This window comes from Onychomys torridus, chromosome 9, assembly GCF_903995425.1.
Source record: "Onychomys torridus chromosome 9, mOncTor1.1, whole genome shotgun sequence".
Taxonomy (NCBI): Eukaryota; Metazoa; Chordata; class Mammalia; order Rodentia; family Cricetidae; genus Onychomys; species Onychomys torridus.
The window spans coordinates 90,956,434-90,976,426 of NC_050451.1; the positions used below are offsets into that span (position 1 = coordinate 90,956,434).

At 36.4% G+C, this 19,993-nt stretch overlaps 1 protein-coding gene across 13 annotated transcripts in view; it reads right to left on the reverse strand.

Annotated features, from left to right (window-relative positions):
* Nucleotides 1-19,993, reverse strand: part of Mycbp2 (MYC binding protein 2) — a 243,679-nt gene that overhangs the window by 39,321 nt on the left and 184,365 nt on the right. For 7 of the 13 annotated variants that reach the window (XM_036198612.1, XM_036198607.1, XM_036198616.1 and 4 more), the window contains 5 exons: nt 18,120-18,275; nt 8,788-8,889; nt 2,790-4,433; nt 1,738-1,907; nt 891-1,135 (listed from right to left, as the gene is read on the reverse strand). In XM_036198612.1, the coding sequence (XP_036054505.1) occupies nt 891-1,135; nt 1,738-1,907; nt 2,790-4,433; nt 8,788-8,889; nt 18,120-18,275 (2,317 nt within the window). The remainder of the gene's footprint in view (nt 1-890; nt 1,136-1,737; nt 1,908-2,789; nt 4,434-8,787; nt 8,890-18,119; nt 18,276-19,993) is intronic. The other 6 variants (XM_036198613.1, XM_036198611.1, XM_036198610.1 and 3 more) reach the window with 3 other exon arrangements.

The following is a 19,993-nucleotide window of genomic DNA, read 5'->3' on the forward strand; positions in this document are numbered from 1 at the left end:
GTGGGACAAAAAATTGAACTTTGGAATATGAAAGACTATTTTGGAGTGTTAGTATACAACACAAGAAAGTGCAGGCTGCACAGTTCAAGTTCAGTGGAGTAACATGCATCATCAACAAGCACTTCTCCATCTTTTGTCTTAAATCCTTTATCTGATTTCTGTATTCGTTTCCACATTCCATACTGTGACCTTTTAATTGCAAACCAAGTTGATTATTTCCCTGTTTAAAACTCTTCCTTCATTGCCTCTGGTTATAGGAGCATCAGCATGAGCTACAGAGCCCCATGATACCCACATCACCATTTCAACAGAATGAGATTTCATTGGCGTCTACTCTGCAAGACATTGCTCCCCTCCCACCACTTGCCCAGTCCTCTATCAGTTCTTTCCGCATCCTCTACACACTTCACTTGGAGTACACCTAACATGACACTGTAAAGGTTTTAATGACATGTCTCATCTTCCCACCAGTGTTGAGTACATTCAGGACTTTGTACATTCATTTCTGAGTCCTTGGTACTCAGCTGGTACTTGTTTAAATGTAAACAGAATGAATAAGGACAAGACTTCTACAGGAAACATCTTTTTCTTTCCTAAGTCAACTCATACAGAATAAGACAGGCCAGTTTTACTTCCTAAGATATAGTTTGTATTAACAGTAACAGAACAGACTGACAAAGTTCCCATCGGCATCAAATGTGCACTCTACTCCCAGTCATGTCAGCCAGCGCAACAAGAAATCGAATTCTGAAGGTTTGTATACTGCATGCTATCTGTAGTAGTGTGGGGATGCAGAATACGGTACCATTTGGACCATTTTACGGTATGATATTAATCATCAGAAGCTATAAATCCAAAGGCAATTACAAACAAAAACAAAGTCTTATTACCTAGCCAATGTCTGCAAGTAGAGACAAGGCATTTTTACAGGAAGGTCCTCAGAAACACCTTCTTTCACAATGGGCAGCTGAGACTGGAACGGCTTTGCAGGATGGTAACACAAGATACTGGGTTCTGCTGCACTGCTCAGGGACAGCAGGAAGAGGGCATTGGCTTTGATCACCTGGTGCGCTTCCATGGTGGGCAAGGCACGAGGAGTCTTTACTTGCATTGGCTTTCTTCTAGACTGTTTGACCTGGCAAGGAAAGAATGGAAGGAAGTGATTGTTTCCGGCTTCTCTTTAAAGAGATAATTTATTAACTTTTGTTGTTTCTAGGGAAAAAAAGAAATGAAAAAGTATTTTAAAACAGTGATAGTGACTGCTGAAACAAACGATAACAAACCCAGCAATGGGGAGCTTGGGGAGCGGGGCGCAGGGCGTGGGGGAGGAAGGGAGTTAGAGTGCTGTAGGGGAAGTTTTAGCAGAAGCCTCTGCCTTGGTGTGTCACTAGTATGAATGATCTCCAATCTCTAAGAGTCTATGACATGACTGGGTATTGAGGACAAGAGAGAAGAGCAAAACTTTTCTATATGTGTAGTGCAGGAGGCCACAATAAAGAATGACATCCCAAACATCTGTAAACATCTGTCAACACAGCATGTGTATCCAAAGATAGAACTTACTTTTAAATTAAAACCAGTTTACTTAACAAACACTGAATTTGTATTTTATTTTTGTTATACAAGCTGAATTTTAATATCAATGACATGAAATTAACTAATGTAATGATGATTATCTATGTCTGTAAGGTACAGCCATATCATGAATTATATGAAAGTTGAACGGAATGGAACTACCTTCTCCCTTGCAGCAGCCTGCTTTTCACGGAGGTATTTTTCTCTACAGCGGTCACACACGAGGTACCACGTACTTCCTCCCATTCCCCCGTCACCGCAGTTACCGGCCCAGCCTCCACAGAAATGCCCAATGCTATTGTACCCTTGTCCACCAGCATATCGGCCACAACCTGGAAACAAACAAAAGACATATGTTTAAAATTCTGAATGTCTTTGACCCTTACTACTTACATGTCAACAATAGATACATCTTTTCAAAGTAAGCAAAATCCTGAAGCAAGTATGTAATTTTTTAAAATGCTAGTACATACATTAGAAAAAGCAGCATACTTGATTTAAAAAAAAAATCTATCAATTAAATGATGCTCAAAATGTTTGAGATATTCTATTTTTGGATGAGCACATTAAGGAAAGAGGGAATATGGGTACCTGTAGATTTATTTAAGAATGTTAATAAAACATACACATATAAAAGAATGAAAAGTTTCAGAAATCAAATATTTGTAATACCATATGTTAAAAGGGAAGAAAATACTGATACCTGAAGTAAATTTTAGGATATTAATATATGGAAATATTTACCTAACATACAGTCCTTCTATGAAACTAATAACACTTACATAGGAAAATCCCCCATCCCAATCAGTATAATCCATTTAGTTGACAACTTTTTAACAGGATTCTAAATCAGAAGATCTAATTTATAATTAGATTTTCAGAAGAGGGATGGAGGTATGCCCTCTTGTTTAGACATGCCATTATTTCTATTGCGTAAAACTTTCATGTCAAACTTTGGGTAACACATAAAATACTTAAAAAATATTTCAAAATTTGCTACACTCCAATTAAATAATATTAAATTTCTTGATCACAGTATTATTCGAATTTCTCTATCTCTTTAAATAAACTATCCATGGTAGTCCATGATGTGAGATTGTATAAATTTGGGCAACTGTTTCCCTATACTTTGATATACTTCAGACGACAGTTCAAATTAAAGTGATCTAGATCACTAAAGGCAAAGCATCAACACCCACAACGAAACTGCTTACCTGGGTGAGCTTGCCGCATGTGGTAGGTCACTGGGTACGGATGTGACTCTCCGCACAGCTCACAGATAGTGTCTTTTTCTGGTCCTCCCACTGCCAGCTGAGCCATTTCACCAAACAAATTGCCCCTTGGCCGAATTTCCGTCTTTTCTTTCTTCTTTTTTTCCTTTTTTGTTTTCTTATTCTCTTTTTCACACTCTTTCTTTTTAAGGACTGCACAGGAACCTGGACTTGGAAAGATCATATTCTGGGAAGCAGCTTTGATTGTAGCCAAAGAGATATCTTCCCAGAAAGCCACAAGATGTTGTAATGTTAAGGGAAGCGGAGACTTAGACTTCATCGTATGATGCACAGACATTTCAAAAGTGGCTTCCGATTTTCCATCCTCACATTTTTCATGTAGAGGCGGTTCCTTAAGCATAGACAAGACTTTATTTTTGTTGATACTACCCATCTTAGATATATCTGGTCCATGAGGTGCAATGTTAAACATATTTAGAGCAGATGATATTTCCAATGAATGTCTATTTTTTAACTTTATTTCCTTTTCCTCTGTGGGTGGCTGGCTATTCAAACTGCTTCTTATAGGAGCATGTTCTTTGGAAAGTTCAGGATTAAATTTCAGGAAGGAAGAGCAGGCCATTGCATCGTGTACTATCCCTTCGTGCCACAGGAAGGAGGCAAAGACAGCCCTGGCACACTCGGCCACAGAGGGAGACATGGCTTGCTTGGCTGGCTCTAGAGATTTGCCTCCATCTCCTTTGAAAAGGAAGTTAGATTTTTCTTTCTTGGGCCTGGTGTGTCTATTAGCACATTTCCGACTTATTTTGGGTGATGCTCTCATTTCCTGTTCATCCTTCAGGGGTGCTTTTCCTATGCTGAAGTGCACTTTATTTGAACCTTCCTCCATACTCTTAAATTCACTGTTTTCATCACATGTGCTGTCCGTGACACTGTCGGTTTTTAAAGTACTTGAAGTACAGACTTCAACTACCTCACTGTGGAGGTTTTCCTGTACCACATGGGGAGAAGGGGCTCTGTTTTCAGATCCAGGGGAGTCTTTAGGATCCTTTGGTACTGGTTTTGGTTTTGGTGATGTGGATCGCCCCCTTAATGGTTCTGTGAGTGGCATTTTTTTCTTCCGGAGGGTATCTGGATCAAGTGTATATGAGTCTGACTTGGAACGTTCCCGAGGAGGATCAAGTTTTGTCTTAGCAGGAGCTGTGCTTTTCTGAGGTAGATTTTTATCCTGCGGTGAAGAGGAGCGTGGAGAACCAGCACCAGACGGGCTAGACCTGTTAGTTGGGAGAGTCTTTGGCTTAGGAGATGATGACCTAGACCCTGGTCCTGGGGATTCAGATCTGAAGCTAGAAGACATCCTCCCATCAGACTTCAATGTCTGCAAGGTGTTATGGTTAGGGGACAGTGACCTACTATGGGAATCTGATCTCAGCTTTGCAGCATCAGATTTTAACATGAGGGATTCACTAGCAGATAAACCTTCTGTCCCCCTTGGCTTCTTTTGGTCAGCAGTAGTGCGGCTCACACGCCCATCAGGTTTAGTTGATCTGCTGTGTTTAGAGGACAGTTCTGATTTTCCTGATGTAGAGACTGGTCTTGAAGATGTTGAGACAGCTCCTCTGTCACCTGTGTGACCCATTTCATAGTGAAATGTTAATAAAATGTAACGTAATGATAGTTTAACCACTAAATACTAAACTAAAAACTACAAAATCTACATTACTGATCATATACAAAAACATGTTAAGAATAAAAATATATCTCATAAAAGGTCTATAATATCATTACACACACAATACTACTATATATGTCTATAGATGCAAAACAGACTGAATAAAGAGTACCTATTCACCTAGATGAACTATTAGTGATATATATAATCCACAGCCCTTTTATGAATTAATTTAAATTCATCAAGAAACTAGAAAGAGAAAAACCACTTTAAAAACTAAAAAAATATACCCTCCATATGAAATAATCAAGTTAAGGTATTCAGGAGAGTGAAACGTAGCATACTTAAGGTAATGACATAGGTCTTGTTGAAGAAAGAAACTTCGCTTATATAATTACTGTATTCAATCATAAAAACAAACATAACTAGGTGAGTAAAGAGCTTATAGGAGACATCTTGATTTAATGTTTTGATTAGAATAATATAGTGAAGTCTGAAAATCCTAAAGCTAGTGTGTGTTCTTGGTGAAGTCAGGTGTTCTGTTATGTATAAACAGTTCTGTTTTAAGATCTCAGTAAGTTCAGCTGCTAGAACTTGGAGCTGAAGGCCCCTGCAGATGAAAGAAACCACAGATCTTCATAGTACCTACTACAGGTCTGAACCGGGCTCTTCATGTCTAGAGAAAACAGAAAGAAAAATCTCGTTCTAAGGCAAACCGCTAGATAGTTTTAGCTGGACACCATTTGGTTTGGGTATCCTGGCCTTTCCTCAACTTTTCTTTTCTGCATATTATACTTTTCTTTGAAGCAATACAGTCAGGCTTTGGCCCCAGCCGGTGGTTCAGATTAACATTATATTTCCTCCTTAAAACAAACAACAGCAAGCCACTGTTGTTTATAGTGCAAAAATTGTCTTAGAAGGAAAACAATGTGATCCAAGTGATTCAAGTGTTAAGAGAAAACAAATACAGCAAGATGTAATTATATGCTTTTGGAACAGGTTCTTGAAAACTGAATTTGCTACCTGGGAATAAATGCAGCCTGTTCTCCTTTACCCAAAAAAAGGGATGTGAGTAAATATGGGTAATGTAGGAAAGTGTAGTCACACTGGAGTCACCTGATGTCAGAGCAGGAAAGTCATCTTTTATGGAGGAAAGACAAGTCTGTGTCTTTTATCCTTCAGTGACCAGCGCTAAGGTCTGTACTATGTATGGCATTGGCTCAGACAGTTTGTTGAACAATATGTACTCATTTCTTAATTTTTTTTTCTTCTACTATTCCAATATACTCAGATTCTCTGAGAATCTACTCTTTACAATTATGGAGAGGTGACAGCAGCCACTGTGTAAGTTTAGAATCAAGATGAACAGACCATGGAGAGCACAGCGGTGCAAAGAACATTCGCTTCAGTTGCAGCATTCCAATGTTTAGCAAACAAGTGTAGTCCTTTGAGGGAATAAAGGCATTTTGCACACTATTTCTTGTAATGCTTTACTATTCCATCATGAATTTTCCTTCTTAAACACAGAAGTTGGTCTCTCTCTTTCTCCCTTCCTCCTTTGTTTTGGTATTGGCCCTTTGTGCTCATTTTATTATGTTCTCAAAATACATTTTGAGATTAGAATACATTTGTAAACAGAAATGACAAATATCAATGCTAACTGGGAAGATAAGGTGACCAGGTGTATGTTTGACAAGGAAGTGCTCCCACACTGTTTTGAGGTAGTCTAAGAGGCTGTTGTTCCTTTTGCCTTCCTGACCTAATAGTGCAAAGCAACTTTTATAAACAAACACACTGTGTTTGGGAGAATTAACTTCAGTCTACTCCTAGCCAACTGGGGCTCTTGTTGTTGTTGGTTCTGTTTTTCACCTAAGAGATGGAAGTTTTTAAGTCACCTGTATCACATGCATTTTAGGAGCAGAACAATAATAGTGAGGAATCAAGATAAGTAAGTAGTAAACCTGATACTTCAAAACCTCATTTCAGAAATAAATTTTAACTGAATTTTCTAATTCATAGAAAATATCAACTGATTTTAGGATTCCTACTGAATTTAGAAGGGCTCACAAAACAAAGGCTGTGGATCCCCCAGCTGGATCAGGCCCTCTGGATAAGTGAGACAATTGAATAGCTTGAACTGTTTGGGAGGCACCCAGGCTGTGGGACCAGGACCTGTCCTTAGTGCATGAGCTGGCTGTTTGGAACCTTGGGCTTACACAGGGACACTTTGCTCAGCCTGGAAGGAGGGGACAGGACCTGCCTGTACTGAATCCACCAGGTTTAAATGAATCCCCAGGGGAGCCTTGGCCCTGGAGGAGATGGGAATGGAGGGGAGGGGATGGGGGAAAGGTGGGGATGAGGGCGGGAGGGGGAAGACAGGGGAACCCATGGCTGATATGTAAAATTAATTTAGAAGGGCTCAGACAAGATTAACCACAGTTCCTCCAGGTATGTCCTAAGGGTTGACTTACATGGTTTGGTGAATACATCTATCCAGGAGCACATGGATGCACAGTGCTGGGATTGCTCTACAATGCACACACCCACAGTAGTGGGTTATAACAACACAATCTGTCAAGTATTTGGAACATCTCTTGTCCTGTATGTGCACACTGGTTCTACTGAAAGGATTAGAAACCACAAACATCTGCCTTCTCTGCTTCTATGTCTAGCAGGGGTTATATTTTCTTAAGATCTGTAAGTGACAACAGCTAAGTATCTGCTGAAATTCAAGTACATAAGTAATGGCAGAGAATTTCTTCCTAAGACGTATTTATCAAATCATAACTAAATCCTTTTGAGGAACCTATGTCTTCAAAAGGTTTTAAATATTTTTTTCAAAAAAAAATGTTAAAAGCAGTAAATGTGTAAACTAATTTTTGTTTATGCTCCAAATGTGACTTTCACAGAATTATACAGCATGTATTGTTACTAAAAATTATCATGTGGATGTCCCCAAATAACAATAAAAATAAAAGCTTCATTAAAATTATTGGATCACACATACTTTCACATGCAAAACAAAATTTGGCTTAATAATTATATTAATAATATGTAAATTTAGTCAGTAAGCAAAAAAAATTTCTAATCTCTATGGAATCATTAAGAAGAATAGGCTATAAAAAGTATGTGGAGGGGGTTGGGGATTTAGCTCAGTGGTAGAGCGCTTGCCTAGCAAGCACAAAACCCCGGGTTCAGTCCTCAGCTCCTGGGTGGGGGGAGAGGGGAGGAAGAGTATGTGGAGTCAAACAAATTAAATGTTACTGAATGTGTTACATAGGAAGGATATATTCATTAAGTCATGATTTTTCTTAGCCAAATCATAGGGGATATGACACTATACTAGAATATAACACAAATAATACTATATTGTAATATGATATGTCACAGCATATATTTGGTTATATGACCTAATATGCTAAATAATATACTATATATGGATCTGTTTTATAATCCTATTTAATATACTTTATTTTTACTATTTATATGTTTATTTTTTCCTAAATATTTTGTTTTATACTTATTTGTCTGTGTGTGTGAAGACAATTTGTAGGAGTTGGATCTCTCTTTCCATCATGTGGGTTCTTGGATGGAACACAGGCTGCCACACTTGGCAGCAAGTGGCCTTACCTTTAATTAAAGATCACCTTATGGTAAAAATATTTGAGTAAGCATTTGTAGTACTCTAAAGGACTAAATGCATATTTTAAATATTTTGAAGATGTGTCTATTAATCATTTAACACTTCTAAGTTTAAAATATTAAAAGGAAGTCACTATAAAAATACTGTAAGAAAAATTCATGATAGACAGGTGGCAGTGTATATGCACACGTGTCTGTATATTACTCCTTAATAATCAAATTTTAAAAAAGCTTTTAACTTTATTTTCAAAATATTTCTATAAAAACTAGAATGGTACAATGTATTCAGGCTACATAGAGTAATACAGGTTTGAGATCAAGTCTGTATATATGATACTGCATTTATCCACGTGCTTTATGGTTCACACATAGCATCTTGTGGCAATTCTTTCCAATTTCCTATTGTAGAAGACCTTACAAAGGCTTTAAAGACTAACAAGAATGATATCTGTAATCCCAATTGTGATAAACATGCATAACAGGATAATTTATAATATACTAAGAATAGGTACATCATAAATGAGTTCAAACACATACAATTCTAAATAAAATGATAAACCTTACTTTAAAAAATGGAATGGGATGAAAATGACTGAGGTGAAATGAAATTCTAGGCTCATCCTCCAGTCACTAAGAATGGCCCATCGCAGGTGCATGTATACCCACCCTTCAGTTTGTGAGACAGAGATGAGAGAGCAGAGGCAGGCCCAGCTACACCAAAAGTTTTGTAAATGCGCTCACGAGAAGCAAGGTTGCGAGATGGAGAGTCTACGGTGGAAAACATTGGCAAAGAAGCAGCACAGATTCAATGGAAAAAAAGCTTACAGAGCACACAAGCAAAAACAAAGCATTTCAAACGGTCTGCAATTATACACTTACTTAAAACTATTCTAAGTTTTCCAAAAGTTTTATATAAAGTTAAGATTGAAAACAAAGGTCAAATTAATGTCTTTAAGTGAACTGTATGTGTAAGCATGTCCAAGTGTGTTATTAGTAAGGCTTATAGATCTGAGAGATCAAATTTGAGTGTTCTTCCTTAGACCAGTGTTTCTTTAGTTTCTTAAATTTCTGTGCTTGTTTACCTGTAAATTAGGGTTTATACATAGAAATAATGGCGGTAGAGGAAGAAATGCTATTTGTAGTTTAACTGTTGCCTCCTAGTTTTCTGAATGGAGTCATTATTATAGTTTTCCAAACATGAATCTCAGAACATACCCATGTTGACATCTGCATTTGTCTACTTTTTAAAGGCTAATCTTAGTATTTAGTGTTTGTTTTAAGATCTTTTATCTAAGATATGAAAAATTATTGGCAAGAAATTGCACAACACAAATAAAGCACATTTAAAACGCTTTGGGAAATAGTAGACATTTTACTGATTTTTTTTCTAAAAAAAAAAAATCTGAATTTTCACATTCACTCCAACATCACATTTCAACCAATGCAATTAAAATTAATCAGTAGCTCTGAAATAAACTTTAGTAGTAAGATAACTTTTAAAAACATTGAAAATAAAGATCTAGAAGGTATAGGGAAATGGTCCCGGTGGGTAAAGTGCTTGTTATGTGGCATGAGACCCTGAGTTGGGACCCCCAGCTAGATGTAGCAACTGAAAAGGTAGAGACAGGAAGATCCTGGGGTTTCACTGACTAGCTGACCTAGAGGAAACGCTGAGCTACATGTTCAGAGAGACCCTGTCTTAAACAAAAGAAGGGAGAGAGCCATAGAAGAGGACACCCAGTGAAGACTTCTGGCCTCTACAATAGGCTGGGCATGTGCATTTGTATACATATATGCACATATAATCAACATACATGTACACACATGCCCACCAAACATAAAATAACCTACATATAACCTATAATTTTAGGACAGTATGAGTGGTATTTATTAAATTTATTTTTTGGTTTTTTGAGACCGGGTTTCTCTGTGTAGCTTTGAGCCTTTCCTGGAACTCACTTGGTAGCTCAGGCTGGCCTCGAACTCACAGAGATCCGCCTGGCTCTGCCTCTAGAGTGCTGGAATTAAAGGCGTGCGCCACCACTGCCCAGCATGAGTGGTATTTTTGACTGATTTGTTCTTATAGCTGATTTTTAAAATGCATGACTTACAAATTAAAAAAAAACTCAATGAAAGATACTGAGTATTATATATCAGTGACTATTCTAGGCACTGAAAAAAGAGAATGAAGAAAAAAAAAAGGTCCTCATTCTTATAGCACTTGTATTGTGTAAAAGCTGAAACAGAATGAAACTTGGGAGTCCTTAGCATATAATGTTGATAACAGTCCAGCATTGGATAAGACCACCTACGGAGTTGGAGCACAGGAGCAAAGCCTCCAACATTTGTGGGAAGGATCCAGGAAGAAGACTAGAAGTGAGTAGTCAACGAGAGAACATATTCAACAGGTAAATGAATATGCTTCTGGGAGGAGTGCTAAGTACCGGGGCTGTAGAGCTCACACAAGCCAGAGATGTCCCTGTGGCTCAGAAGGGAAACCCACAGTGTGTGAATAGAAGAATCGACAGAGACAGTGTAATAAAGCCATCATGAACTAAGTTAAAACTTCACACTTTATCTATGAAATCAGAAGGTAATGCAAAGAGATTCTTGTGTGTTTAAATCTCATGCTGCAGAGTTTGTAACCACTGTTGAGAATGTCATGTCAGGAGGGTGAAAATTTTGAAGTTTCTCTCTTCTTCCAACAATAAGCCACAGAGCAGAAAATGGCTCAGTGGTAGAGAGCCCATCTAGAAGCCCCAAGGCCCTTGGTTCAACCCCAGGTTAAAAGGAATGAACACCAAAGAGACAGACTAGGAGGTGACAGCTGCTGAATGGGATCCATCTGTCAGTCGGTCAACACTGTCTCCTAGGCAGGCTTGCTATAGTCAGTAGGAACCAGTCTTATCCGGAAGAGGGGCTGCGGTGAGAACTTCAAAGAATACCATACTAACCAGACCTTCCCTTGTAAGACAAACTCCTACAGAGTCAGGTGGATCTCTGTGAGTTTGAGGCCAGCCTGGTCTACAGAGTGAGTTCCAGGAAAGACACCAAAACTACATGAAGAAACCCTGTCTCAAAAAACCAAACAACAACAACAAAAACAAACAAACAAACAAACAAACAAACAAGCAACACACACACACACACACACACACACACACACACACACACACACACACACCTTTCCTAAAGTTATTTCAGCATTTGATATCTTCCAGGCTGTACTACCATGTATCATTCATAATAAAGAAGAAGGAAATTTCTCAGAGTCTAAAGAATACTGTTGAACAACTAAAGAATTTAGCCTGTGACTGAGGGATATTGATTCTGTTCACAAAAGAAAAGGTAACGAAAAAACAAAAACACAACCCCGATGAGGATTAAATAAGTACTTAAAAATTCAACTCTATGGGTGAAACAACCAATTATTTGGTTCATTTCTACAATATTATTTTCTTTTTGGACATCAAATCCTTAACTAGAGACAATAGGAATAACAACAAATCAATGAAAAAAAAAATCAGGAATTTCTCCAGTGCCCATCTGAAGCTAATGCTATCTGTTCCATGTAAAAGTACCCCTCAAACATCATTGCTCTGTGGGGCCACTAGTTCTTCATTTTCAATCCTAAGTACCACATTCTCTTTAATATAAAATTTACCCCTAAAACAACACTTTTTTTCTAAACTAATGTTATCAGTACTTTCATTTTCTTTGCTTTGAATCTCAAGTATTAAGTTCAAGTTCCCTGATTACATTATTTGTCACAAAAATTGATCTTTAAAGTTATTACTGGGTACTAAGGATAAGTAAATGGTAAACCTTTCATATTTTAATAAGTAAAGCATTCTAAAAACTTGTGGTTTTACTATGAAAGTATGGCTCCTGGGTCATTGCTGAGACCATAAACTCAAAGAATCCAGACATCTGTTGCCCTCTTGTGGCAAGTATACAAAACTGCAGGTTCTCAAAACTTAAAAATGTCAACTATTACTTCACTATCAGAAATAAGTAATCCATTAAAGAACTATGGTAACATAATAACTCTTCATGGATTCTGATATAAAATCCTGTAAGTGTAAAAGCTCAACAGTGTCATATGCATATGAAGTAAAAATCAAGTTGAGCACTTATTTTAGAAAAGGATAAATATATTATTAAATTAATTTTTGCATTTAATCTTTAAATTTCCTATTATTTGCTGTAATCAAGCTGTGACATTATCAATGATTTTTTTAAGGTCCCTATTAGGCAATACTAAGAGAACTGAGAAATATTAAGGAAGGACAATATGATGGAAATTATTATACTGAATGAGCAGTTCAGGAGGGTTGGTTATCTAATTACATTACATACGTTAGTATTAGCAAAGCCAAGAGAGGAAGAAATAATAGTGATAGGGTTTTCAAGGCATAGTTCATTGGATGCTACAGGTAGCAAGAGATAATTGTTGGCCCTATAATGCTTTTGCTTTCAATGTTGTCTAGTTTTCAATTCTGAGGCTTTTGGTGGCATAATTTTTTCTGTCTTATTAAAATTAATAGACATAATTCTGGGAGAGGAATTTAAACAAACTTTAAAATGTTTTAAAAATGCTTTTACAATAACAACACTCAAATTTTGGTGTTGGCCTGGCAGCTTATTATATTCATGTATGCCCAGTTACTTTTAAGATGTAGGGAAGGAATCTTCTAATTCTATAAAGCCTTCATATTAATAAAAATATGTGTCAATAACTGTTGCCGAGTTTCTTTACTCAATTTAATTCCTAATGACTGCATGTTTCTATTTTGTGAAAAGAACTCTGGATAGTGTTGACATCACAGGCTCCTACAACAAGCAGCAAACGATAAGGTCATAATTCCCTCTAATCACTCCCTTTATAGTTACTTATTTTAAAACCATTAAGAATAAGCTCACTGACTCTTGTAAAGAGAATAAGTCAAAACTTGGCTCTGGCCTAAGAGGTAACAGAACATCATGTAGATTAAAGAGTACATATCACTAGGCTGGGGATGCAGCTCAGTGGTAAAGCTTTTGTCAAGCATGTCCAGCATGGGCTTGGTCCTCGTCATTGAAAAAAAAGAAAAACAAAAGATACAATTAAGTGTAATGATTATTCTCACTTTTATAAATGTTTCAGATGATTTAACAAATATTGGTAGTGATCATTACTATATAATCCTAGTATGTCAGCTGAATGAAATGACAGTATATCAAAATATCCAGTTGTTTTCTTTGTGGCAAATATATCGGGAGAAATACGGAATTATGTGAATAGAAGAGGAGACTAAGACATGGGATAAGAATTAAAATTTATTTACATAAGCATTAGTATACTAAAAGAATTTTAGAAGAACAAAAGGACAAATTCCAATGTAAGCATAAACTAGAAATACAATTTCTACTAAAGTATGACATTGTTCCACATGATTGGAGTATGTCAAGATGGAAGAAAATAAAAAAGTTGATAACCTTCCTAATATAACATTTCTATAAATAACTTTTCATAGCACATTACTAATTATACATTAAATGCCAATATAACATAAAGGAAAAGGATTTACTGTTTATAATAGATGGAAAACTTATGAGCAATGTTTGATGGCATGTATCCTAGATCTCAGAATAACTTCAAAATTTTCTAAGAAGAGCCATGTTGTTCTTTAAGCAACATTCTGAAATATAAGAGATCTAGAGGCATTCTCAAAATAATAATAAAAAAAATTCTCTTTCAACAAACTGCTTGGTATAAGGGGAAAATAGAAGTCATACATTACGATCATTGGTGATTAGCATTAACCATGCCCTGCCTCCAGGAGTAATATCCCGAGGAGTCAATGACCAGCATATTCAAAACAGTTAAATGGGAATCACAAGCAAAAATCTTTTAGAATAAGACAAAGTACAGCACACAGAGAATGGGGGAAAAAGGCAGGAATCATCTTGCTGCTGCAAAGCAGGGATGTTAAATACTGATAAAGTAGAGGAACGATTGCATTCTTATGCAGCTGGGGGAGGAAAAGCAAGAAAGGGGGAGTCTGAGCAATTGTGGCATATGTTATTACAAGGTAGCAGGAAACACACTGATTGTAAATTATTATTTATAAGAGAAGTGTGAATTCCTTAGCCAATAAATTCTCCATGAATGTCTAAAACACTTTTGGAAGTTATGGGGCAAAAACAACACTTAAAAATTAAAAGAATAAAAATATGGAATAAGCTTTTAAGGTAAATATTGCTGGGCATAGTGGCACACGCCTTTCACCCCAGCACTCAGGAGGCAAAGGCAGGCAGATCTCTGAGTTCAAGGCCAGCCTGGTCTACAGAGTGAGTCCCAGGCTAGCCAGGACTACACAGTGAGACCCTGCCTCAAAAAATATAAAAAGCAATTATTATTTTAGGAATGAACTATTCTTATTCACAGCTGTCCTTTTTCAGTCTGTCCTACTGGAATCATATTCCTAGAGCACTTGTTATTTTTCCATCATTTTGAAGTCTGACTACAGAACAGTAAAGAAACTGTGGTCAGGTTGTAATGTATGAGAGAAGAATTAAAGTTAAAAACAATCCTAAACTCACCCATTTTTCTCACATTCCTGCACAGGTGTAAACACACAAGGGAAATCTTTTTCCTTGTAGAACAATAGTTTTAAGACAGCAACAGCATACTATTTAAAATACCTTTTTAAAAAACTTGTGTTGACTCACGTCATGCATTTCGATCCCACTTATCTCCCCTTCTCCTGGCGTCTGCCTGCTACCCTTACAATCTCCCCCACAAATCAAAACTAAATTTAAAAGAAAAAACAAAAACCAAACCAAACCAGAAGAAGAATCTTGTCCTGGAAGCTGCACTATGGCCCACTGAGTCACAGGTTTATCCTTTAGTCCGTGTGTGTGTGTGCGCGTGTGTGCGTGCGTGTGTGCGTGTGCGTGTGCGTGTGCGTGTGTGTGTGTGTGTGTGTGTGTCCTGTGGCCTCAGAAAGTTACATTTAGCCCCCTCTCTGGTCTCAGAGTTACGTTTAGCCTCTTCTCCAGTTCCAGAGAGTTATGTTTTACTCCCTCAGATAGAAAATCAAGTTGAGTGACTGATCAATCCCTGAGCTGCTGAAGGCTGGTCCTCACAGCAGGGTTAAAATTAACTTAACATATTATTTTAAATTCTAAAGGGAGTGGAAAAACTGTGCTTCAGGCAAAACAGTAACAGTAACAACAAAAACCCACGAAAGTACTGAAAATAATGCTAAGGGAAATACTAAGGTTAAAGTGTGGGCAGTTTATTTGTCTATTGATTTTGTGTAGTTAACTGAAGACCTGAGTTACAACAATTAGGAAATCTGTTTTTCCTTTTATACTAATGCAATACTTAAAAAATAAGATTATAAAAAGGAATCAGTCTGACCAAAGCTAATACTCTAAATGTTGGAACTATCTGTAAACAGAACTTAAAAAAAAAAAAAAATGTTCATTAAAGAATGTGTACTACTTACGAAGACAAGGCTGAAGGTAAAGCATGGCATTTATCATCAGTAGAAACTGATGCTCAATGATGGCACCACTGTTTTATTATTAAATCTTCTAGGGAAAATCCTTGATAAACTCTCTACTTGTTTTACTTGTGAAATGGAGAAGGTATGATTTGAGATAAGGATGCATTACCATGCTGAAATATGATGTTTACTACATAGTGCTGCTGTCAGCACAGGCAACATTAGTGAAGATGAGCACTGACATATAACATTTTACTTATTAACATAAAACCATAAGACAATCCTCTCATTTGGTAGTAAGAACAAGGAAGTGTATAACAAGATAAAATACTGGTGGGATGAATGCCAATAAAGTCCTCGTCCTATGAATACCTGTTACTCTGACTTTCCTAATATAAGAAAAAATAGGAATAAATTGTTTTCAAAATATTTTTTAATATTAATTTATGTATTTTAGTTATATGAGTGCTCCATTTGCATGTATGTCTGCATGATGGAGGAGGGTATCAGACAGAAGAGGGCATCAGAACCCATTATAGATGGTTGTAAGCCACCATGTGGATGCTGGGAATTGAACTCAGGACCTCTGGAAGGGCAGCCAGTGACTTTAACCACTGGGTCATCTCTCCAGCCCTGTTTTCAAAATATTAAGACTATATTTCAGAACCATATTTCCTTAATGTTATGGTAAAGAGACATATTTTCTGTAATTTGGAAGTCAAGAGTTCAGGGATACTCTGTTGAGACTGTGAGGATGTGAAAATAATCTAAGAACCTCCCACTGCTGGGGTAAAGCAAAGTCATGATTCAGAATAGGTCATAAGATCTACCTAGGCCATGGATACACTGTAAGGTGGAGGTGAAAGGAACTGGTAGTACTACTAACATACACAATGTAGTAAAAATACACTGACATAAAAACATTTGGAACTATAACACATCTAGACAAATCAAATTTATTGTGATCTTTCTATGTCATTGGGGAGACTTGGGGTCCTAGTATATAAAAGGCAAGTGCTCTATTATCAAGATAAACCCAACCCTCGTCCAACAAATGGTATCATTATTAGGCAAATTCATCTTATTAAAATCAAATTTGAATGAATTTGAATTTGTTTAATAAGAATTTTTGGTCTGACTCTTGTTTGTCTCCCTTTCCCTTTAGGATATCCTGCTACTGGAGCACATCTAATTCTCAAACATCTGTTGATTCATAAAATCAACAAGTCAAGACTAGGTCTTCCTTTTTTCTTCATTCTTCTGAAATACTGCTTGTCATAGATGGAAAAAGGTAATCTACACTAGTCTGTTTCCTCGAGAGTCTTAAGAGGTACATGGGAATAGACATGTCAATAAGGTAGAGAGTGACAGTAACTAACTACATGTACAAACTCCCTGTATTAAACATGCCCATCACACATAATATAAACCCATGAACGTTCACTTTCTTGCATATTCTTTAACTCATGTCAATAATACTATAACAATATAATTTGTTACCTAGACTCTCCAGTATTCTCTTAACTCTAACAACAGTTACCAAGGTCTCATTGTAAAACAGTAGTTTAGGCTTAAATGTGAATGTACTGTAAGAGAAGAGGTCATGCTTTTAAAACCATATAATGGGTCGATAAATTGAGGCACAGGAAATATTCAGAGTTGAATGTCAGGAAAACAAGCGAAACAAGAAAACAAAAGGGCTAGGATGTGAGGCTTCCATAAACTATCTTAGTCAGCGTGTTTGTTTGGACAACAAGAGAACTGTAATGCCAAAAGAACCTACTGTTGTCACAGAGCAGTTTATTTATGTGAGGAGCCTCAAGAAGCTTTTAAGAGAAATGAGAACTCAGTTAAGTGTAATTTATGTGAACTGTATTCTAAACCAATGTAGGCTATTATTCTAGGTAAAGGGCTAGTGTAATCCGAGACAGTGAAACTGGAATCAACCGATCAATCTAATGGATGAGGAACAAAATACAAAAGAGGTGAGCAAATGACAAAGAAAATTTGGAAATCCAACTTGTTATACAGTTCATGGACCTCAAATTCATGGAGAAGAAATAGACATGCATCTCCTTTTTCTACGCAACTGCCACAGTGAAATAGGTTTATTCTTTCTGGGCATGTACCAAACAACAAAAATTCAATGAAAGTCATCACTACAACTAATGCTTACCAAAGCCATGCACATTAAAAAAAAATAAAACGTGAAATAAAAAATGTCTTAACATGGTTTTGAGTATGAATTTGCTAGAATCAGAATAGAAAGAACAATGGTCAGATTTAATAACTCTATGTAATTTAAAAATATTTAATTGAAAATAAATGTCTTAGCTGCAGAACATCTTAGCTCTGGATAGTTTAAATATTTCAAAAATATGGGAGGGATAACATCTAACTAAATAAAACCAGTCAGGAGAGTTCATAATTAACAGACTGATCAATAACTCAGAAAAAAGCTTCAGAAATGCTTGATGAGGCCAGTGCGGCTGACAGACTTACTCTGAAGCTGAGGCTGCTGGAAGGAGAGGGGCTGTCCGAACACAAATGGGCTGTGGACTAGGGAAGAGGGAGCTTTTGCAGCTTGATCAAAGATGGAAGGAGCTGGGAGATTGGGCCGTGACTGAATGGAATTCAATATGGCACTCAGTTGATCACCTGCAGTGGGCAAAACAGTCAACACTCCAACTTGTTACTTATCAACATCCCAAATGGCAAAGTCAATGGTGCTTTATGACAGTCAGGCAAATTAAACACTAAAGAAAGCTATGCCAATTCAGAAAAGGGGAAGGTGGTGATCACTGTCCTCAAATCAGGGATCTGATTCTACAAGCTGGTTAGTTTTGAGGTTATCAATGGACATACTCCACCAGTCTTATATAGTAGTCCACAGAAACAAATCCACTTAAAATTCATATATGATTTCCCCTATTATTAATGACAGAATAAAGGATCTGTGAGGGATATATGTAAGTTCATTCAACATTGTGTTGGTGGGGAGCAAAGAAATGAAGATCCTAGGTATGATAAAAGGTATTTATTTCATGGTGCTCAGTAAGAACTAATGCTATCCTACCTAATCTGAAGACTTTTTCATGCAGAAAATAAGTACTACATAACTTCATTTCCTTAAAATGTATACTCCAATGGGGCAAAGCACACTTTCCACTCAGCAATACAACTGCATCATAGTTAAAAATCAATACTTTAATTTAAAATGATTACTGCTAAGGAAACTGTATTTTTGAAAGAGCAGGAATTACTTTGCTTAAAGAGATAATCTTGTAACTCCTAAATACAAAATATGAATGGATTATCTAATTTGATTGATAAATATAATTATAATTAAATTTGTAGGATATTAACAAAATAGCTTAAGGACAGAAATAATGCAATTAGATGAAAAACTATATGAAAATATATGCATTTTAAATACTTTACATGATGCTGAAGGGGGAAGCCTCATATTTAGACAGGTCAATGCAGAAAATGACAGTGCATTTCCAGCGGCACTTACTAAATATAAGTGAAATATCTCAACTGAGCTGCCAGCTGGCACAGATTCATATGGAATTACAAATTTAAGTTACATAAGTACTGATTTCTTTTAAATAAAGACTTTAGATTCCAGAAATATAAGTTTATAAAGAATTATTTAAATTGTTATTATAAATAAAAATAGTTTTATAAATAGTTTCTTGCTCTTGGGAAGTATAGAAGTCCAGAGAAAATAGGAACATTTGTTAAGCTATATGGTAGTTAGATGTATTTCATCAAATTTAACTTTCTTAGTGCTTTTTCTCAATATAAATATAACAAGTTCTAAATACATGCAGTTTTAAACAATATTTACAAAAGCACTTTAAAAGTACTTTGATTTCCATTGAATAAATGCTTATAGCAATGTCTACATTTCTTAAAAATTAATTTTTTTCCCTGACTGACCTCCAGTGACAGCAGTCAGTAGAGTGACAGAAATACTTTCAGGGTAAAAGCATACATTTGAATAAAACGTGGCTTTAGGACACTTTACTCCATAGGCTCAGTGGCAGTAAGTAAACACTCAAGTTTGCATCTAAGAGTTGATGATAATAGACAGAAGGAACAAGAACAAACTACTCTTTTCTGTGATATGCAGAACAAGCTTAAGTTAACAGAAATCAGAGTGGCTGGAAGTATGCAAGCAGGCAAAATCTGTCTGTGAGAGTAACTCAATGAAGAGAGTAAAGGAAAGTACGTGAACATTAATGAGGTTAATAATAAAAGTGGCTTTATTTTAAACTAATTATTTCTCATATATCAAAACAATTTTGCATTGTTTGTTATTAATTTTTCAATAACTGCAAGTCAGGTAAATTCACATCGTATGTGTTCCT